The following is a 23,030-nucleotide window of genomic DNA, read 5'->3' as shown; positions in this document are numbered from 1 at the left end:
ATAAACCTAAACACAAATCCAAAAATTCTAAATAAAAATAAAAATACTATCTGTACAAAGAAAGGTAAAGAAGTAATTTTAAGATATAAATAAATGCCAGATTTCAGCTTTAGACCATTGATTATAATTTTAAAAAATAACATTTAAAGAATAAATACAGACCACTTTCACCCCTTTACAGCTTTTAATCACTTTCAGGTTATCTTCTGAAATGTCTTATTTAAACACTGTAGAAAACCTCTTTTTGGCTCCAATCGTCATAACTCATTAGACTGTTTGCACATTCCCTGCAAGACACATAAAAAAGTAAGCTTCACAAATGCAAGAAAGAGAGGGAATCATATTTATTTCGCAAATTTAGAGAACCAACCAAGAACTGCAGTAAATCTGCATCTTATATCCATCAAAAACAAGAGGACCTCTGCAGCTTAGGATCACAAGGTGTAACACAAATGGACACAAATCAATAACAAGCCATGAACCAAACTGAGCCTGCTTTGAAGAGAAATGCATGAGAAAATGTGGTACCCATCACCAAGGGCTGGAACTGGGCAGTGTTGATTTTGTGGAAAGTGGAAAAAGCATGAGGCACTGCCATCAGATATATAATTTGCAGGCACTGTTCACAACTAGGAAGATTAATTGGAAACCTTTCCTGTGCTGGACAACTTTAATTTGAATTTCCCTCCATCACATTTTCTTAAGTAGTAAAGTTTTAAGTACAATGCTTAAGAAGATAATGCTGATATGTACACTACTAGTCAAAAGTTTGGACACACCCACTCATTCAATGTTTTTTATTTATATTAATTATTTTCAACACTGTATATTAATACTGAAGACATCAAAACTACGAACTAATCTGTTTTTGCCATAATCTGGATTACAACAGTAGTCAAATAGGGCTATCCATTGTGTACTAACCCTACCTCTTAACAACACAACTGATGGTCTCAAACACATTAAGAGGGCAAGTCATTCTACAAATGAACTCTTGACAAGGCTCATGTTAATTAGAAACCATTCCAGGAGACATCTTCATGAAGCAGACTGAGATAATACCAAGAGTGTGCAAAGCTGTCATGAAGGAAAAAGGGGGCTACTTTACAGAATCTAAAATATAAAACATATTCTGTTTTTAACACTTTTTTGTTAATTAAATAATTCCTTATATGTCCTTTCATAGTTTTGATACCTTCAGTATTCATCTACAGTGTTTCAAATAATTAAAATAAATGAAAACCGTTGAATGAGAGGGTGTTTCCAAACGTTTGACTGGTAGTGTATAATGTCCATCCATCAAAAAGAACAAAACAAAACAAAAAAGCTTTGCAGTTCACTCTGCAAAGACACGGGACTACAAAAATAGCTGTACCAGGAAATACACCGGAGTGAGAGGTCTTTCTTGTCTTTCCTATCTCTTCAACCACAGATCAGGCGAGAAGGCGTAAAAAAGCCAATCAGAGACGTTGGTGCAAACGTCACTGCATCTGCATCGCCTTGTGGTCAGGGTGAAAAAAATAATTCAGAACAGTAATTTAGGACTGGTTACAGCATTTAATTTAAAATATCATCTTTGCACAATTAAAAATATTTGTTGGAACTTGTTTTTATGTACACATATGATCTTCTTCCTCAAATGACAGATTAATTTCCTGTTTCACTTTAATGTAGGTGTGACGGTTCTAGCTGGTCTCTCATCCCCTTCCCTTTTTTTATGTATAAATAATCATTGTTTTATTTGTTACACGCTATGGGGGGTAACCTTCACACCCAGAGGTGCTCCTGGTAATACCCCTGGGTCCGGATCTATGAGATTTGGCGTTTAGCTTAAATTAGACTGTGCAAGGCCTGCAAACCAAAAAAAGCAAGGCGCTTTTGTTAGATCGGAGGAAGAGGGAGCCAGAGACTATTATTAAGAAGACAGCACACAGGAGGGGGTTGAGAATTGAAAATATCAGTGTAGCAGGGTTTTCTCTAAAGGCTCCAGCCCCTACACCGAGGAAGAGCCAAGCTTTGGGATTGGGCAGCGAGCAGATAGCGTAACACCCCCTCCTCCTCTGTGTTGAGCGTTAAAACGAAAGGGAAAAGGCCTGCGCTTTATCTAAATTACAGGATATTTTTTACATTTTACTTCTTCTACATTAAACGAGGAAACGCTGCTGGCTGGTGTATGTGTTTAGAATGGGACACGCTGAAGGTATTGACATTTTTATGTTATTATTCTCCCCCTGCATCTCTCGACTCGGCATCAAAATCTATGCTCCTTTGCTCTCCCTCTTTTAGCGATAAGCGTGTTTGCCATCGCCGCGGTAGATGCATGTTATCGAACCCCCTCCTCCTCTTGTCCCCGCACGGTTCAAGCTTTTAGTCGTAGCTAGCTTAGTTCCAGGCACATTTTGCTCCAAATCGCCCGTGATGGAGGTTTAATCACGCCAGACAATTTGATTTAAAGGGGCAAAGGCAGCCATATTGGCAAAGGAATGTTAGCCTAGCTAGCATTAGCTCCCCCTTTCATCTTCTTCCATGTGTGATGATCATTAACGGTTAAACAACGTTCAGTCGCGTGTAGACAAACGGCTGCGTTTATGTTTGAGACGGTTAAAATGGTTATAACGGTTTAAAACGGTTAAAACGGTTAACACCTCTGTTCATACCAGGTAGCTTATTAAGCTAACATCGCAGAAAGCTAGAACACCATTCAGTCAAACATTTGTGTCTGCGCACACGATATTTATAGATTACCAAACAGTTGTCCCCTTATGGAGAGGTCAGGGTGAACCACAGAAGACATAGATATACTAAAATGAAAACACGAGTGGATAAAGTGAGCTAGTGACCGTTACTTGACACCTTTTATGGATGTTTACATCACCGTGATCAACCTGTGCCAATGCTGCCTGTTCACACATTAAAACACAACCAGGGCATCATCCGTTCCTGCACTGCCTCAACACTTTCACTTCGATCTATTCATCATATAATGTATTAAAAACATTGCAAGTTATAAGAGGTCAAAGCACACTCTGGAATCTGTGCTCAGTGTTTTGTTTGTAAAAGCAAGGCCACCATGTGTTTGTGTTGATAAAAGCTCAAAATGATCTATAGATTGGGAGACAGCACATTGATGAATTATTGGTATCAAACCAGGATCAGATGTTTAGGGGTGCTGAGCACCCAGAGAGCTGCCCGGCCGGGCAAGATACATTTCACTTTTTTGTACATTGTAATGCAATTTCATTCCCACATTTGTGAAAGAAAAGTATAACACTTTTTGGGAAAGTCTGTGAATAAACCATCAAATCTGATAAAGGTTATTTAAATGTTGAGCCACAGCAAAAGAGAAATGGATTGGAATCATAAAAGAAACATATGGTAACCCTAATTTCTGGGGAAACTCATTTTGATATAGCAGCTCCTATAAACAGTGTGTATGTTTCTGGAGTAAACCAGCCCCCTATAGTGAGTACCAAAAATACAAAACATTGACATTGGAGTTATTTTTTGTACTTTCATTTGAAATGCAATGCGCAACATGTAAAACACATTAACAGAAATTGACGTTTCAATGTTCTTCTCTACCCTTTTCCTTCATGTCTGTGTTATATAATTTAAGTTTTGGTGCTGCTGTATTTTTGTTGTTAGAATATTAAGTTTCAAGTACTGTATGGTTTTGAACAATTATAGCTTGTTAAAAAGGACAAATAGTAAGAATCTCTCAAATTTTAGGGGTGCTGGGATTCAATTTAGGGGTGCTTCAGCACCCCCAAAAATGGTCTAGAAATGCCTATATATCAAATGATAACTCACAAAACTGTCTCAATCAGAGCTGGAGTTTGAACTGTTCTGAGAGTAAGATGAATGAGATAGATTTTCTCTGGGAATCATCCTGTTATATGAAGTGTTTGATAATACAGTGAATTCACTGTCTACTAGTATTCAATATCCAGTCAGCCTTGTCAGCCTAATTTTTCATCAATTTATCAGTTGATTTTTTAAAAATATCTCAATCAGTATTTTTGAAGTGTGAAAAAGACTAACACAAACAAACCATGTTTTAAAGTGTCCATATTTTCATATGTGACATGTAGGAACCAGTTCATTCGTGATATTTTTGCTTGACATAGCGCCAAAATGATCATCGAAATTGTTCATCTAATCTGTTAAGCTGTTGAGTATATAAGAGCTGTCGTCAGGTTCCAGAGGGACCGCATGAATTCTCAGCTTAGTGCTTTGTATCACAAAATATCTCCAAGTTTGGAATTACTGTCCATGCAAGGTGTGGGACTCATCATTTCCATGGCTCTCACTTATTTTGTGTGCCTCGTGTGAAAAATTGTTTGCAAATATGCAACACTGAAGTGCAATATTCGATTTAACTGTAAGAGTAGGTGCTGCATTTTTAAAAGACTGTTTTTTAAAAATGATATTGGCACTGGAGATATGGATAGAAGAGGAAGGTTGGTTTTCATGCTCTCTTGTTGTGTTAATGTGTCAATATCTACTTTTGTTACTCCTAACCATTTCTACATTTTACATATTTCAAAACATATTGATGTGTCATGAAATGATACAAAACCAAGAGGACAGGATGAAACAGGATCACAGGTAGGTTGTGGTGAAGTGTAATGAATGCACTAATAGTAGCCTTTAGCACACACTCTCCTGTCCAGAAGATACACACACACAGAACGTCGAGGGTGGACGTTTTTGATGGTCAATAAGGGTCATGCAGGGTTTTATGGACTTTTCAACCGAAGGCTTTATGTTCTCACATTTCTTAAGGCTTCCTGAAGGATAAGTAAGGAGCAGTGTCTCATTTGAACGCTCTGTCCACAGGTCCAGTCAAAGAAAAAGACAGTTAAGGATGCAGGAGCCCAACAATGGATTTCTCCTTCTCTTTCATGCAAGGGATCATGGGAAATACAATTCAGCAACCCCCTCAGCTCATTGACTCAGCCAATATCAGACAGGAAGGCACCTGTGACACCGGCAGTGACCCGGGAGAGGATGGTGGACCCTCCTACGATGCTGCCCTGGATGCAGAGTTTTCCTACCCGCCGTCGGCCTCGGAGGACATGTCACAGGTCTCTAACGGTTACCCGCCGGGGCTGGGCATATACGAGCCCCAGGCCAAGTTCTCCATGTACTCGCAGTTCCCCAATGGCTCGGCTAACGGCTACGGGGCGATACGGAGCTACGCGGAGCACGGCCTCCTTCCAGGAGAGGCGACTGTCCTGAGAGGCCCAGGTCTCCAAGAGAGACCTTTGTCTCCTGCGTCCCCTCCTCTGCCCACACATCACCCAAACCTCCACCACCACCACCACCAACACCATCACCCCCATCACCACCACCACCACGCACACCACTTCCACTCAAATCCTCCTCATTTACAGACTCACTCGCACCAACATAGTCCTCCACCTCCACCGCTGCCCCCCCAGCACCACCTCGCCCAGACGCCTCACATCATGACCCACACACTCCCCCCTCCTCCTCCACTGCACCTGCCATCCTCCAGTCCTCCTCCGTCACTTGTGGACAGCACCCCCTCTCCTCAGCCCTCCCACGCCCCGTCCATTACCCCAGGAGGGGTCTTGAAGAAAACCAGCTCCCCAGAGATCAAACTGAAGATCATAAAGACATATCAGAACGGAAAGGAGCTGTTTGAATCTGCACTGTGTGGAGACCTGCTGCAAGAACTGCAGGTAATTCATGCATAACAACTTACACACACACAGCATGAACACACACACATTTCTGAATAAATTGAGACACCATGGCCATGCCCTAATATAACTTTTATGTCTCTTAAGATTTTCAACTCCAAAATGCTCCTCATTTATGAGCAGAATAAATAATCATGCGTTACATGACATTGACTTTATTTGTTGATGAGATTTTTCTATCAAAATATTTAATATGACTTTGCTCCTATGAGAGGATTATCAGATTATCTCTGTTTGATGTCATTATAAATGGAACATCTTTTAGTTGTGATCAAAACATGCAGTTAAAAAGGTCAGATTTGGTTCTGGCTCGTAGTTTCTGACAGGCATCTTTTAATATTTCTGATACTCTCTAAATAATTAAATTATAAATAGATTTAGTAAATACAAAATAGATAATTTAATGCAGAAGTTATTAATATTCCTCCAGATTAGGCCTTTCTAGTGTGAGGACTTTTCTTCATTTTTCACATGGCACAGAAATTCTTCTCACATGGCCCGCTGTCTTTAAGTTGTATGTAATTCAACCTTAATCTGGGGTTCTCATCCATGTCATCATAAGTCCCTTGGTTTTATTTTTGTCCTTCCTGCAATATTTTGAGACTTAAATGTAAATCTTGTATATATTTTTTCAAAACTTGTTTTTGTTCATCTGCACGTTTTTATTAATGTATGCAGACGAACAAAGACACCTTAAAGAGATACTGCAGTGAATCATAAACCCTATATAGTCGAGGCTGAATTCATCAAAAGAAAACAAGCGCTTTAACCTGACTAAGTTTGCATTCTTTTCAAAGGACTGCATCTTGTGAACTTTTGTTTTAAGTAAATATAAATATTTATGTATACAGCGGTTAAAAGATTGTAAGATAAATAAGCTTATTCTCATCAAAGACAAAATACACACACACTTGCAACTGACACTTGTTAGCGATTAAAGGTTTAGCACACACTTTGTTTTCTAATTAATTTCTCCTTTTGTCTAACAATTGCTGCAAAATGATGAAAAATGCAGATCAAAATCAAGGTGATGTTCAGTTTGCTGAAGATATTCAGTAATGTCATATAAGACCATGAAAAATCTTGATATTTAGAGACTGGAATGGAGATATTCTGCCTTTTCCCTTTAAAACAACATTTTTGAATATTAATTTTCTGCTCTACACACAAAGAACTTCATATCTTACATAAGATTACAAGGCTCTGTTTACTGAGCCACAGAAAAATGAGATCACACACTAAAAAGGGTTGTTATTTGCCCAATTAAATTCATATTGAGTTGCTACTCTTTATCTTTTTTTCCTTTAATCATCTGCTCAACAGCAGTTAAGAGGTGGATGTCTGAGGAAGTTTTGATTTCAGAAGTCAACAGATCCATTTTGAGTCACTGTTATTAAAAAAAAAAGAAAGGAAAAGGAAAAAATAGTTCCCTGATGTCTTTTTTTTTAATCTTCAGAAGGAGTCTCAGAAGAATGAGGCCGCTCAGACGCAGCGCAGACATGAGAGGAAGAAGGAGAAGAGGAAAAAAAGTGCGAGGCTGCAGCTGCAGGTCCAGGAACAGAAGCTGGACCTGAGCCAAACACAGACAGGTACCACGGGGCAGACGGAGGACATCCACATCCAGCCCCAGCCAGCAGAAACACCCCCAGTCCAGACAGAGAAGCCTCAGAAGACTGTCATCAAAACTGAACCAAAGACGCCCAAGGCAAGAGCACGACTGTTCCTTTCTTTTCAAGCACAGTTTGAAATCTCTGCACACAAATAACTTCAGATCGTAGTAAACATTGACTCATTCATGTTCAGGCTCCTAAGGTCCATCATCCATCAGTGATCCAGGAGACGGGCTTCTGTAAGGAATTTGTGATAGGAGATCTGGTGTGGTCCAAGGTGGGCACGTACCCCTGGTGGCCCTGCATGATCTCCTCTGACCCACAGATGAAGGTCCACACTCGCATTAACACAAGAGGTAAGAACACACGTGCAGAAAATCAAGCTCTGAATCTTCCTGTTTGCTGCTTTTAGTATATTGGTATACTGTCGCTGTTAGTATATAATCTCCTCCTCTTGCCTGATTTTTATTTTAAACTTACAGTTATAACAATGTAAGAGCGAGCCTGAGAATACACACGCCACAGCTTGTTTCCCTTTTTTCTATGGGACTGCAGGTCACAGGGAGTATCACGTCCAGTTCTTTGGCAGTGTGGCCGAGCGGGCATGGATCCATGAGAAGAGGATTGTCATGTACCAGGGGAAGAAACAGTTTGACGACCTGCAAGCTGAGACTCTGCGAAGGACCTCAAACCCTGTAGAGAAAAGCAAAGTAAGTACAAATGTGTCCACTGGTCATGATCTAATTTAAAGACTCTATGGGCTGTGGGCAATTTTTATGAACGTACTTTATTATGTAGCCACTCAGATGAAACAACACCCACACATTCAATGGTGTCAATTTTGTGGTGCTGCAAGGTTAGCCAGCACAATGGCAAACACCAGCGAGTGAACCTGAGTAACACACAGTGTCCTCTGACAACAGAAAGCAGTTATATTTGTTCTATGTGGGGACAAATCTTCTGGGTACTAATCAACAAAAAATGATTTTGAATTGAATAGAGGGGAAAAAAGTGATTTATGTGAAATTATTTTTTTGAAGCCTTGTACTTTTACAAAAGGTCATAGAAGCTGTTTTAAGTCTGTAAAACAAAAAGTAAATATAAATCATTTTGGTTATATTTTGTTTATGTACTTAAATATTGTCTTCTCCAGCTCCTGAAGCCGATTCCTCAGCGGGAGCGATCTCAGTGGGAGACGGGTGTGGGCCACGCCGAGGACGCCTTTGTAATGACGAAGCAGGAGCGAATCGACAACTACACCTTCATCTACGTCGACCCTGAGCCTGCTGAGGCTCCACCCAGCAAGAAACCCAACATCAGAGCTGAGAAACGAAGCCGGCGCTCCAGCGGCTCAGTCAGTAAAAGGGAAGACAGAGCAGTGAAGTCACCGGACAGAGAGCAGCCGCCACGTAGGCAGCTGCCACGCAGACAGTGTAGTATTTCAAACACAGATGACAACATGCAATCCCAGGCCTCTAATGAAGACAAGAACCAGAGAGGAGACCAGCGTAAGACCTGTTCCCCAAAACATAACTCTGGCAGTGAGGCTCGAACACGGCAGGACTCACCGCCTCCTGTCAGGGCCTGGAAAACAGCAGCAGCCAGAAAGCTGCTGCCTCTCTCCATCACCATGAAGAGGCTGAATGTGGAGATCACAAAATGTGACTGGCCACTGCTACAGAAAAAAGCTGCCGCATCCCCGAAAAAAGACCAAGAAGAAGAGAAAGAGGAGAGAGTGCAGCGAGAGGCCAGGCAGCCCGACCTAGGATACTGCTCACCTGAGGTTTGTGCAACTCAGACAGAAACATGTACACACATTTACCCTGTATCAGATGTTTTAAATGTTGATGCTTTTAACAGGACAGAGCCAAACCTGAGCCCAGTCCCGAGGAAGATGAAGATGGAGACGACGGGGAGGAAGAGGGTGAATGCGAGGGCGAGGGTGAAGGGGAAGGGGATGGTGACTGTGATGCTGATGGTGATGGGGATGGGGATGGGGATGGGGATGGGGATGGTGATGGTGATGGTGATGGGGAGGGGGAGGAGGAGAGGAGAGGCTCCCCTGCCAGTCGTAGGAGTGAGGAGGGAGGAATGCAGCAGACGTCTTCTCCTGGATCACACCACAGTAGTCCACACAGTGAGTTAGACACAGACATGTGGGCTTTGTTTCTCTATTTAATGAATATTTGAGGTGTAAAGTCTGTGAGAGATGCAGCTCAATACTTTTTATGTGCCTTCAGGTTCTCAGGAGAGGAAGCTGCAGCGGCGGTCAGTCAGGAGCAGGTCTGAGTCAGAGAGAGGCGGCGATCCTGTCCCTAAGAAGAAAACCAAAAAGGAACAGGTAACAGTCCCCACTATGTAACTGTTTCATACCAAAAAACAGAGATATAAAGGGATGAAACACTAACCTTAATCAAAATCACCTCTTTGATAGCTTTAACTAGCATCTTTAATCTCCTCACAGGCTGAGATGGCTCCTGAGACCACCCTGAGGACAGGTTCACAGAAAGGTAAGTGATCCCTCATTCATGTCTCATCTAAACCTCTGTGTTTGGTTCTCCCTACACACATAAAAAAGTGAAATATTCCCAATGTAACGATCTGCCGTCTGATCTTTAAGGAGCCAGTGAGATCTCAGATGCCTGCAAGCCTCTGAAGAAGCGAAGCCGAGCGTCAACAGATGTAGAGATGGCCTCCTCTCAGTACAGAGACACCTCTGATTCAGACTCCAGAGGCCTAAATGACCCACAGGTGGGTTAGAGTGTATGCTTATGAAGGACAATGCACATAGGAAGGAAAACACAGTTTGTTTTGCAACAATACATGAATATGTCCTACAAAAGTCAGACATACACATCTTTCTTGCATGAATGTTTACATCACACTGCACAATTTGTAAGACAAGCTTTCATGCATACATTCGTCATTGTATATCATATTCAGCCTTTTTAAATGTTTATTTACAATCATCTTTAAACCCGTTTGAGCTGCATCAACCTGTGTGAAAAGTGTAATACAAAAAGTTTTATGGATTAACAGTTTTTGGAAAAAGCAGACATTTAAAAACATCATCAGGGACTCTTTGCTGACATCTTTAAATGCTATTTGATAATGACACAAATCATTTGTTTGCTCACTCTTTCGGGGTCTGCAAGCTGTAAACTAATCTTTACGCTCCTTCTTCCGTTTTTCCTCAGGGTTTGTTCGGCAAGAGTGATAGTCCAGCTGCAGCAGATGCAGATGCGTCAGACACTCAGTCTGTGGACTCTGGTTTGTCACGTCAGGATGGCAGCACCGGCAAGAGAGACACTGTCTGCCAGGTCAGCCCCCTCATAATAAAAGCCCTACCCTCTTTAACTGGTGAAAGCTCATATTATGCTCTAACCAGCTTCCCTCTGTGTGTTGGTGTTTAGATCTGTGAGGCATATGGAGAGGGTTTAGTGGTGTGTGAAGGTGACTGCAGCAGACAGTTTCACCTGGAGTGTCTCGGCCTCTCGTCCCTACCTGAAGGCAGATATATCTGCTTGGAATGTAGAAATGGTGAGAGATTCATTACACAGCTTCACTTTTACATCCATTATCTGTCTCTCCCTTCTAACACAGACTCTCCATCTTTCTGTTTACAGGCAGTCATCCTTGTTTTAGTTGTAAATCAGAAGGCGGGGAGGTGACGCGTTGCTCTGTGTCTGGGTGTGGCTGCTACTATCATGAGGACTGTGTCCGGAAACTCCCAGGAAGCACCAGCAGTGCGGGGGGAGTTTTCTGCTGCCCTCAGCACAGCTGCTCTACCTGCTGCCTGGAGAGAGACTTGCAACGAGCAAGCAAAGGTAAACTAGTGTCTGTGTTTTTATCAGCTTCTTCTGATTTCCTGTTTGAGCCTGTAGTCGAAGTTGTGCAGGAACAAGGCAGTGCTGCATCAGCAAAATGTGAAAGTATGTAAAATGAAACTTCCTCTCCCAGTGCATTTTAGACTTCAAGCTGATGTAAATAACTAAAAGCAACAGGAAAAGCTCTAATATTTCAAGCACAAAGGCCAAGACTGAACCTACCCACTAGAGTATGAAAGAGAGAAGTTCAAGTGAACAGAAATATGACAAAAAGTTATTTTTTCTTTAAGGAAATGAGAATGAGAAGACTGACAGGAAGGAGTTAAACCTCGACTGTGTGCCTGTGCTGCATTTTCTGCAGAATATTTGGTGGCATTGTCATGCCAAGAGCAGCCAGACAAACCTCAAACTTAATTTAATTTAGGAGGGAGGCAACAACAAGCTGAAGACATTTGAGGGTAGAAAAGAGTTGCCATGTTCATGCTGATTTCCTGAGATGTTGTTGCATCATCGTGCTGCAGCACTGACAAGGAGGAAGAGATGCAGAGTTTTCTGCAAAGTTTTAAGTTTCTTTAACTTTCTCTGTACTCCTCAGGGTCTCGTCATAAATAAAATTCCTCAGCCTTCCACATTTATCTTTTGTGTCCTTGGCCCAGCGATGGCCCAAAACATCAAGTGTGAGCATTCAATGTCACACTGTATTTAGGACAAAGATGAAAGAAATCTTGATTCTCTCAGCAGCCTAAAAAGAACAAAGTTGTCTTATTTTTCCCTCCTGATTTCCTTTAATTACAGCTGGAAACCATAAAGGAGTTTGACCTAATTCATTATAAAACTCTGCAATGACAGGGAGCTCTGTGTGTGCTGTTCTCTATCACAGTTACAACACTCGTGACGAAGAGGGCAGCTCATAAAAACACTTGTCAAGTCACCACTGAGTGTAAAAGGTCATTTCTGAGTCTGTCTCCCTCTCCTCTCAGCAGGTCGTTTGATGCGTTGTATCCGCTGTCCAGTGGCCTATCACACAGGGGACAGCTGCGTGGCTGCAGGCAGCGTCGCCCTCACCCACCACATCATGATCTGCAGCAACCACGGCAGCGCCAAGAGAAACGGCCTCCTCAGTTCCCCTGTCAACGTGGGTTGGTGCTTCCTGTGTGCCCGAGGTGAGCTTTACCAGTGATGACACTCATTCTCTTCCTCTCCTGCAGTGAGGAAGTTGTTAATTTCACAACACTTGATGATGAGGCTTCCATTTGCTTATTACAAACCACAAGATCAATTTTTCATACTCGCACTCACATTAAAGCTTCTACACGCCCTAATCAGATTCTATCCATTTTTCGTCTTATTTGAAACTGAGAATACATTTCATTAGTAGAAACTGAAGTCTCACTCATCTTTCTGGATAGATCATGTTTGGATACAAGTTTTAACATGAGATGTTTCTTGTTTAGCATACTTGTTCAAGGATAGCAATGTTGTAGTATGTTTTATCATCCATCAAAACACTAACACTATGAATGACTGAGTCTTTAAAGAATCCAGTCTACACTGGATGGGTGTGACTTTTTTACATTCTGTAGATCTGATGTTTTGCCTGTTTAAGTAAAGGTGAAGTGCCCATGTTGGCCTCCTTGTGATGGGACAAACTTTGTTTCACTTGTTTCTCGTGTGTGCGTATGTGTGAGAGAGACAGAGCGCATGTGTTTGTTCTTTCTCTTTTTGTAAGTTTTTGGGTAATTTCGAGTTTGACTGCGGCTCACCCCCGTCTCTTCCTGTGTGTCTTGTGTAGGGCTGTTAGTGCAAGACCTTACTGACACCATATTAAGTTCATATGCCTATAAGTCCCACTACCTTCTGACTGAGTCAAATCGTGCTGAGTTGAAATTACCTATGATTCCCTCTCCTTCGTCAGCTACCAAAAAGAATGTTGGGAAAGGTAACTGAACAGTTTTTCTCTTTCTCCTTTGTCCCACTGGTCTGTGTTTGTGTTGTGCCTGCTCCCTTTCTCAATCAGTTTTCCTGTTGCTTTTTTGTTTACGCATCTTTCATTTCAAAGCCTTGAGGTGCAGTGTTAATTAACTGGTTAAATCTGCAGTTAATTCTAATGCAGAGTGGCGCAAAGTAACCTCAGCAAAGTTCCCTAACACATTAACAGAAAACAGTGGGCCTCGTGCAAAAACAGCTCAAAACATATCTTTATGTGGTTTGCATTTGAAAAGTCACATTTACCAAACTGAACTTGTTGTAAATCTACATTTTTGTGGACTTTTTTACATGTTACAGCAGCAAAGCATCAGGTAAGAGTAGGAGAATAAATCATCTCTGGGTTTGCTTTCAGAAACTGTCTCAGTTTAGGCAATCCGTCCTTTAGTAGACTACAGAAGATTTCCTACCTGCTCCAGCTCTCTAGCTGTTGCTGCTGTTAACCTTATGTCAACAAAAACAGAGCTTAAATCTCATTCACCTTTTATCAAAGTGACAAAGCACAGCAGAACACCGACAGTGAGTCTCTCAACTGACTTGTTGAACACTTTAAGAATGAATCAATTTGTGCTGGTTGTGGTTTTTGCCTGAGGCCCATTGTCAGACTGGTTCATGATGTCTTGAACATGCTATCTGGGTATTAATCACTGTAGTAAAAAAAAAAAAAAGTTGTTTTAATTTCAAATGAGTATGTTTTAATCTGTGGGTGAATATGATTGGCCCTCACACCTTGGGCACTTTAACTTCAGTGCGATGCCCTGATGCAGGATGCTCTGGATCAGATCAGGTTCTGTCTGTGGTTTGTGGAGCTTATCGCTGCTGAAGGCTCACTCACTGCTTCTCTGCTTCAGCACTCTGGGCTTGTTTTTGTTTTATTTACAAGGCTTTGTTCAGCCTCACTTCTTTTATGCTGATGCAACTTTTTTAATTTTAATTTTTGACTGGAATTTTCAAATGAAATGAACTTTTTGGCTCACCTTATTTTTTGTTTCTTTTAGCTTCGACCTGCCTTGAATGGAATATAACCCTAATCTGGACTAGATCTGGGCATTTTTAAGTTCCTAAATGCAAAAATGGGGCGATAACTTTTAAAGCCCTGACCTTTCATAACAAAGGGGAAAAATTTGCAACAATCTAAAATACTGATTCCATACAAGCTGGTCTGTGCAGGATGCAGTATGTGTGACGAGGACAGTTTGCTCTACCAGCAGGACTGCATGCCTGCTTTTTGCCAACAGTTTGTTTGAAAATAACCCTGATTCATTGTTAACCTGCTGGCTGATTTTACTCCTTTGCTGCCGCATGTATTTCCCTTAGACTGGTCTGGGTGCAGGGCTCTGAATCTGATTACCAGACATTCTGCTGCTGCAATACAACTTGTAACTGACTTGAGATCCCTATCCTGGGGTGTCCAAACCTGTATTAGTCTTTTAAATACAGTATTGCAGCAGCCTTCATTCAAGTATAAAGCCTAACTTTTTAAACTGATATCCAGATGTTATTCAAGTAGTGGTTTTCTTAACAAGGACACTATTCCACATCACACCAGGTGCTAAAACATGTGTAGATGCTCTTTTTGTATTTGTAGGCTCTCTAGTATTCATACTTGTGTTAGGCTTGTCTGCAAATGAGATTCAGAGTTTGTCCAGGTTTGAAGGTGCATCACCTAATTATACACTCCTCCTCTCTTTGCATATCAATTTCTCACAACGCATGCACACACAAATACTTACAAACACACACATATACACACATAAAAAAAAAACACACACACACACACACACATACATACACACATTCATGTGAACATCCATACAAATGTAGGCGGCAAGTTGCTGTGCTGCGACTCCTGCCCGGCGTCCTTCCACCCGGAGTGTCTGGAGATTGAGATGCCGGAAGGGGCGTGGTCCTGCAGTGACTGCAGGGCCGGGAAGAAGCCTCACTACAAACAAATTGTCTGGGTCAAACTGGGAAATTACAGGTACGCTGCACACACTGATTACAAACTGCTCAAGGGTGTGCAACTTTGAGTTCAGAGTGAAGTCATTTTTTAAAACATCCTATAAAAAGATGACGCCAACAATGAACTAATCCAACTTACAAGTATTACCTGTGCAGACAGATTCCAAGATGGCCTCCTCATCTATCATCAGTCATATTGTTGCAGGTTACTTTAAATCAAAAACAAATACATTAATGATTATCTTTTACATCAGCAGAAAGCATCATAACACTATGTCACATTGCAGAAAGAATAAGACAGTTAATATGAAAAAATGATAAATGAAATATTTGGTTCAAGTGTGACTACTTCAGAGTATTGAAACCTTTCATTAACTGTGTCTTAATCTTGATTTAACAAATTATTCTTCTTCATTCGTCTCTTCGTCAATGTTTTCTTGCAGGTGGTGGCCGGCCGAGATCTGCAACCCCCGTTTGGTGCCGTCAAACATTCAGAGCCTTCGCCACGATGTCGGTGACTTCCCCGTCTTCTTCTTCGGCTCCCACGACTACTACTGGATCAACCAGGGCCGCGTCTTCCCCTACGTGGAGAACGATAAGAACTTTGTCACGGGTCAAATTAATATCAACAAAACCTTCAAGAAGGGTAATTTGTAACTGGAGAATGTGTTTGACAGAACAAATCTGCTGTTGTTTTTTAAAGATGTAAGAGGATGAATGTGACGTTCTTTTGGTGTTTTCAGCTCTGGAAGAAGCAGCTCGGCGGTTTCAGGAGCTAAAGGCACAGAGGGAGAGCAGGGAAGCTTTAGAGCAGGAACGTAACTCACGCAAACCTCCACCGTATAAATTCATCAAGGTAATTTGATCGTATTCATATCTCACTCAAAAACAAATAACACATGAAATACTACATTTCAAGTAACATGACCAGTCTTCAATGTTCTGATATTTGGCTGTAACATTTTCTGTATTAGTCCAACAAACCAGTGGGGAAAGTCCAGGTGCATGTAGCTGACGTATCAGAAATCCCACGATGCAACTGTAGACCCTCAGATGAGCACCCCTGCGGTCTCCACTCCCAGTGTCTGAACCGCATGCTGCAGTACGAGTGCCATCCACAGGTTTGTGTGCTTTTTTTAGCTATATCATATTGCTAGCAACATGATGTAAAACTCTTAACTTTTAATCTTTTGCTTGTCTTTTTTTTTCAGGTGTGTCCTGCAGCAGATGGATGTGAGAATCAGGGTTTCTCTAAGCGGCTGTATGCAGAGACAGAGGTGATAAAGACAGACGGCCGTGGCTGGGGCCTCAGGACCAGCCTGGCTCTCAGGAAGGTGGGTGTTGAGCTGAATAATCAATCCTGACATCCATAATAACAACAGTTTGTCAGACGTATTCTCATGTGTTTACTCTCATCTTAACTGAGAAATAAAGTAAAGTTGAAAACATAAATAGCTCAAATATAAAGCTTTTGTCTTTACCACCCTAATACAATAATATCACATATACAGAGATTCTTACAGTGGCCTTAAAACTGAACAATGTCTGTATGATGTCTGAATCCATGTAACGTGTGATGCTTCGTTTTCTTCAGGGCGACTTTGTAATGGAGTATGTGGGAGAAGTGATCGACTCTGAGGAGTGCCAGCAGCGAATCAAACGTGCCCATGAAAACCATGTGTCCAACTTCTACATGCTTACACTCACCAAGGTAACTTCAGTGACAGCACTTTGTCAGAGGGTGTTCATCTGCCGAGCTTCTCCTAAACCCTGTCGTTCTGGTTTTCCTCATAGGATCGTGTGATTGACGCCGGCCCAAAAGGAAACTCGGCTCGCTTCATGAACCACAGCTGCAGTCCAAACTGTGAAACTCAGAAGTGGACGGTAAATGGAGACGTTCGCATTGGACTCTTCACGCTCTGCGACATCGAGGCTGGTGAGTTCACATGGACACATGAAACATATGCTTACATGACCCATTCTAAATATGCAAGTATTCAAGAAAGTCAGATGGTCCATTTGAATTTGGTGTTGTTCTTGATGTTCCTGCAGACACAGAGCTGACGTTCAACTACAACCTGCACTGTGTGGGCAACAGGAGAACATCATGTCACTGTGGGTCGGACAACTGCTCGGGATTCCTCGGGGTGCAGCCAACGGTGAGGACATTTTCTCACTTCTCATTAACATGAATCTAGAAATGCACTAAGGGCTCTCACGCCTCAGCTGCAATGTGTAACACACGGAGCCTTAATAGTGGGGCACATGCGTTCCACCTCTGATCCTCTGAAGGTGGCGATATGTAGCATCAGAGCCGGCAGGGTAGATCACTGTGTATGTGTGCATGTCTGAGTTTGTGTCCCGCTCCATGCCTCTCGCACTTCCGCAACGCCTTAATGCGGCGTGTAATCATCAAGCACTCAACGCCAATATTACGCTGTTTCAGAGTGCAATGTGTGAGTAGAAAGGCGTAACAATGGCGTCACTCCATCCCAGCAGTTTTGTAGAAATGCAATGTGTGAGAGGCTCAAGTCTAACTTCAGGATCTATGTTCAATGTTTCCTCCAGAGTGCTGTGGTGATGGAGAAGGAGGAGAAGGCCAGGAATGCCAAACTGAAGCCGAAGAAGCGGAAGCTGCGACTGGAGGGCAAACACACACACGAATACTTCTGCTTTTGGTGCGGAGAGGGAGGGGAGCTGGTGATGTGCGATCGTAAGGACTGTCCGAAAGCATACCACCTGCTGTGTCTGAACCTCACCAAGCCACCATACGGTAATGGCAGTAAACATTTGACTATGTGCAAATTCACAAAAACCAATAAATGCACAGGATTTAAATTTTGGGTAATGTGAAAAAGCTCTCTTTTCCAGGCATCTTGCTTTCATTAAAGTAGATGATCAGCAGCTTTTTCATCACCAGGGCACACATCTTTTAGTCATAGGGATTCCTTTTGGTCCTTTTTTGATATGAATTAGTACAATGTTAATGTATTTACGGATTGTGGCATAAAGAAAATCTCTAATTAAGACCCCTTGTTACTGGTTGATGTGCATTAGTTTCAAAACAATTAACAAAGTGTTTTTTCCTCTGTGTTTAATGATGGAGGCCAATGAATAGATAAGTCATATAAAAAAGAATCAAAGACAAGAGAAAAACGTAAATTTCTGTATTATATATATGGAATGTTTTTCCTCCTGTTAAGTAAACACCAAAGATTTGACTTGTAATCCACCACGCTGTCTGTCACTGTATGCAGGACGTTGGGAGTGTCCGTGGCACGACTGCAGTGTTTGCAGCTCCTCAGCCTCGTCCCTCTGTGACTTCTGTCCTCGTTCTTTCTGTCGGGATCACGAGGCAGGGGCGCTCACCTCCTCCTCCCTCGAAGGTCGCCCCTGCTGCTCCAGTCACAATCCTGCCGATCCCCTGGGCTCTGATTCCAGCTCCACCCAGCGACGCCGCTCAGCTCTGAGCCCTGTCAGGGTCAAAGAGGAGCCTGAGCAAGCTCATCCAGACACAGAGTGACGCTGCATCTCCCTCAATACCTCACTCCCTGTAAAGTGTGCTCCTATTGGTCTCCTCGGCCCAAATCCACCTCTGATCTGAAGCAGTGCGCTAAAAAAGGGAATACAGTGCTTTTTACCAATGTGTTGGACCCTGTTCAAAGAGGAGACGATGAACACCTGGGTGCTGTTTGTGGTGAGAGCAGAGTGATGGAGTGAAGTGTCCAGGCTTCATTGTGCGCCGTTTTCCCTCCTCCTCTCGCCATAAAACACCCCTTCTGCTCTCTACAGCTCGACCGAAGGCCCAGACACCCACGTCATTCTGTTCCCTTTTTGTATTTTTTACAGCTGTGGAAATTTTAAGTGTTGTCACATCGTCAGTAATTGGCACTTTGAAGAGCTCGACTAAATAAGTGGAGAGAAGAGGAAGAGGAGGAGGCGGGGAAGCTGAACCACTCCATCACCATCATCATCATCACGCTGCTCCTCTCTGTGTTTACCTGCTGTATGCTGTGGTCAGCATCACGCACACACACACACATGCACACACACGCACACACAGACACACACACACACACACGACAGGCTGTACGAAGACGAGCCAACCTTTCTCCTCCTCCACAGCAGATCATCACTCCTGACATGGTCTGTCATCGTATTTATCTCTCCGGCGGGAGGAAATGAGCGTTTTAGTGCAATTGTTTTTCAGGACCACACTACATTCCAGTTTTCCTTAGACATGGTTTTAATATACTTATGGGTATAGATGAATATAATTATATACAGTATCTATGTTTGTTAATGTTTACAGACGGATTCTCTCACTTCATCTCAGTGAGTAGTGTATTATGTTTGTTTGTTTAGGTGTTAAAGCATTACGCAGACCTCCTTGTGAAAATAGTCCTATTAAGGTGAAATATAATGGTATATAGTGTAATGGTATGACATTACAGAAGTACTTGTGATTTTCATATTGCCAGTCTCACTCGCCATTGTGTACATAATTGGCTCATAATATTGTAAAGTACTTAAAGATCAGGAGGGGCGTGGCCTCCCCTCTTTGGACGCTCCTGAAGAAGGAAAACGCTTTTTTAAACAAGAAACAGATCCTTTTTTTATTTTCATCCTACTGTAAACTTCTTTTCTCACATTTCCTCCGAGCAGATTTTTTGTTCTTTGTATTTTAGACGAGAAGCTCAATTGTGATCACTGGTGCTGTCTTTGAGTTTAGTTTTTTCAGCCTTAATTTCGGTTCAGTTCTGTCTGTAGGAACTGCTGCCCACATGCAGTCCATTTTCACTTTTGTCGTGTACTGTGACCGCTTTGATGCTTTTTTTTTTGTAATCCATTTTTTGTTTTGCCAAACTTTTCTGAAAAGCACTTTTACACAGCTTGTCGCTACACGTTAGCTAGGTCATACATTTACACAAATGTATAGGAAAAGAACATAAGACAAGTGTTTCAAAATGGATACCTCTTCTTCTTGTAGTAACGTCGGAATTTAAACTGTGTCGTAACTTTTTTCCTCAAGTTCAGAAACTCTGCTGGCCGTGGTTGGTTGGTTGGTTGTTGTTGTTTTTTTTGAGGAAAGTGGCCTAAATGCTGGGGTGTTTTTATTTTTGTTTTTTATTTTTGAGGGCACAAGTAGGATAGACTGCCAGCCCTGCTTAACACAAACAACTCCAGGAAAAGGAGCCTCTTCGTTTTCCACCTGAAGAACCTGCTAAAGGCTGGGCTTTTCTATAAAGACGTAATGGTTTAACAACAGTCCAGTTCAGTATAATGTATAAATACAAACTTCTGTACAGTGTTTTTAAATCTCTCATCTGTCAAATCCAAATTTTTTCTATTTATTACACCACATTTTATACCAATTTCTTTTTCAAACACCAGTGCAGTAATTTGTCTCCCTCTCCACCATGGTGTAAGTGAAATAGACTTTAAAGAAAAAAACATGGGGAGTTTTACATGATATATATATCTGTATCTAGTCATTGCATAAGTTTTCGTTTTTGTACATTTGGTGTGATGATTCCACATTTGGTGACAGCCGCTGCTCTTCGCCCTGTATCGTGACTCACTGTAATTGGTGTTAAAAGCAGTGTGAAGCAGTGAAATATAGGAATGTAAAGTTTCAGTTTCAGAGCAGTTATAGTGCTTTTTTTTTTAACTCTGGACTCAAGTAATCATCACAGGAGGACATTTATCTGTTATTCATGCCTCAGCCTTTTGCTTGTAAATCTACCCCAGTCAAATTACTGTTTGTTTGTGTTTCTGCCCTGATTTTCTTTAAGCCATCCATAGTGGTGTGTTCAAAGTCAAGCCACAGACTGACAGTGCCAATGTTTCCAAATGATTTCAGCTCATTTAGGGTCTTTTTAAACACGTAGACTAGATACACTTCGCTGCCAGTTTATCTCATACACCCAACTAACATTCATAACATCTGAGCGGACAGTTCATATTTATATCTTACCTTCAAGAGGGTTATAATGTTCAGATTTGTCCTTACAGTAGTGTTACTTGAACTGTGTGACCATTATTTGTTGATGTAGAATTGGGTGCTGTTGATTCGTACAGTGTTATTTTGACAAAGTATTCGTGGATTTGTTCACCCCCTTTATATTAATGAGGATGGGCTGAACCTCTCCATCTACAAATCTGCATCCTTCAGAACTCCTCTTAAGAACATTTTTAGTAAAAACTGAACCTTACAACCTTTATGAATGTAGAATTTTTGGCCGGACTATTGTATGGGGCAGTATTACTTTCTGTTTTTGGCTGTATATAAACTGGCAGCTTGACCCTTTATTTAATGGACTCTCTTCTGGAAAGACTAAACTTCTGCCACATTTGCCAAACTTTTCATATTTAGAGATGCATTTTTGCTTAGTCAATCAAAGGACGAGGGCCACTTAAGTACTTGTTCAGTACCAGGGTAGGTGCATCTTAAAGGCACTTTTACTTACTTATATGTCACTTATCATACTCAAAAGGTCTGCGTGTCCAAACTTGAATTTCTTTTTTTTTATTTATTCATTTTGTTTGTTTTGACAAATGTTACATACATGTCTTACTATAAGACTGCAGGCGTCCTTGAATCGTGTTTGTGGCTTCAGAAAAAATGTCAGACTGATCCTTTTTTTTTTTAACTTAGGAACTCCTCTTAAAGCCTTTCTCTTTTTTTCACTCTGAGGTGACTGAAACGCATGCTTCCAACATCAGACACTGGTTATTTCCGTTTCTGTGCTCTGTTGGAGAGTCTTAAACTGCCTGATAGAATGCAGATGTTTTGTTTTTGTTGTGTTCCTTGTACCATGATGCACAGAAATTGTGCATAGAAAGCCTTGATGTTCTTTTTTTGCAACTGCAGATCACCTGGTCATGCATCACTTTGTGCCAGTCCTCTTCTGCCCTCGTCAGCAGCAGTATTACATATGCCTCATTGAAGTGTCCCAGCGTGCATCATTTCCGTCACCTAAAAAAAAACAGACGTGTAAATTTTGTTAGTTTGTCGTCATTGTAGTGCCCACATTTGTTTACTTTGAGAGACAGCATGTTTGTTCTCATTTAAGTGACCATTAATACACCTGAGGAGGTTTTTTCTAAGTGTCCAGGAATTTTCTTATTATTATTAATATGTTTTGTATACACTTAAACTTAGGACGGACCACCACCTCCCCTTGTTTGTAGAAGAGTATATTTTATTTTCACTGTGACGTCTTTTGGTTTTTGTGCAATGTTGCAGACTGTCATTACGTTTTCAGATTGACATGCTGTCAAAGGAGAAATAGTGTTGAAATAAATAATGAAAATCACCTCCGTGAGCACTCATCATCTCTTTTTTACTCGTAGTAAACTTACTTATAGTAACTCGAACTGGGGTCATATCTATCTCTCTTGGTGTTGCTTCAATGAAAAAGTGGATGAACACAAAATACCATGTTAATTACTGTTCAACCTGTGTTTCTGCATACGGCATATTGTTAAAAAACCTGTAAATAGTTTGCATCGAACTTGCATAGGATCATGTTACTGTGGCGTGCTCTTTTTTGCCTGTACAATTCTGCTTCTAAATGTGTGTGACTGTTGAGACGACACTCTTTTTGTACATGACTGTCTTTTTATTTGAGAATATTGATTCTGTCCTTTTTTCATTCTAAAGTTGAGTTTGAAGAGTTCAGACATGCCTGAAGTTTGACTTTAATAAAGCTGTACTCTGTCTCAGTGAAATACCGCCTATGGGAATTATTTGAACACTTTTGTGCCACATTGAGCTACACATACATTGAGCTTATAACAGAAAGATTTTATACCTTATGTAAACAATCAAGTGGTAGCTGAGTGAAACCAAGTGTCACAGTTCAATGAAAAGTAAGTTAATTTGAAATAGAAATTAATTTTGTGAGAAATTA

The 23,030-nt window shown here is 41.4% G+C and overlaps 1 protein-coding gene across 3 annotated transcripts; it reads left to right on the top strand.

Moving 5' to 3' along the window:
* Positions 1-1,697: 1,697 nt before the first annotated feature.
* On the top strand, positions 1,698-22,848 carry nsd3 (nuclear receptor binding SET domain protein 3). 3 transcript variants are annotated; one of them, XM_034691862.1, is made up of 25 exons: positions 1,698-2,200; positions 4,840-5,708; positions 7,186-7,434; positions 7,533-7,695; positions 7,895-8,049; positions 8,493-9,122; positions 9,200-9,476; positions 9,580-9,680; positions 9,804-9,849; positions 9,960-10,090; positions 10,537-10,659; positions 10,753-10,879; positions 10,966-11,166; positions 12,147-12,329; positions 12,959-13,105; positions 14,977-15,133; positions 15,558-15,760; positions 15,858-15,970; positions 16,089-16,235; positions 16,326-16,448; positions 16,709-16,825; positions 16,909-17,050; positions 17,167-17,273; positions 17,683-17,887; positions 18,372-22,848. In XM_034691862.1, the coding sequence occupies exons 2-25, from the start codon at positions 4,884-4,886 to the stop codon at positions 18,635-18,637; spliced, it is 4,938 nt and encodes a 1,645-aa protein (XP_034547753.1). In that variant the 5' UTR covers positions 1,698-2,200; positions 4,840-4,883; the 3' UTR covers positions 18,638-22,848. The 3 variants fall into 3 exon arrangements, with proteins under 3 accessions (XP_034547753.1, XP_034547754.1, XP_034547755.1); XM_034691863.1 differs by having other exon boundaries at positions 1,699-2,200; positions 13,082-13,105; XM_034691864.1 differs by lacking the exon at positions 12,959-13,105 and having other exon boundaries at positions 1,700-2,200.
* The last annotated feature ends 182 nt before the right edge of the window (positions 22,849-23,030 follow it).

This window comes from Notolabrus celidotus, chromosome 9 (genome assembly GCF_009762535.1).
Source record: "Notolabrus celidotus isolate fNotCel1 chromosome 9, fNotCel1.pri, whole genome shotgun sequence".
Taxonomy (NCBI): Eukaryota; Metazoa; Chordata; class Actinopteri; order Labriformes; family Labridae; genus Notolabrus; species Notolabrus celidotus.
This window is presented reverse-complemented; position numbering and strand designations above follow the sequence as displayed.

What these genes read in the sequence shown, in the direction of transcription:
- nsd3 (XM_034691862.1), top strand. Translation starts at nt 4,884, where the DNA reads ATGGATTTCTCCTTCTCTTTCATGCAAGGGATCATGGGAAATACAATT. An exon ending in CACTCGCATTAACACAAGAG is followed by an intron (nt 7,696 to 7,894) that starts GTAAGAACACAC and finishes ATGGGACTGCAG; the next exon opens with GTCACAGGGAGTATCACGTC. An exon ending in CCTCACCAAGCCACCATACG is followed by an intron (nt 17,888 to 18,371) that starts GTAATGGCAGTA and finishes CACTGTATGCAG; the next exon opens with GACGTTGGGAGTGTCCGTGG.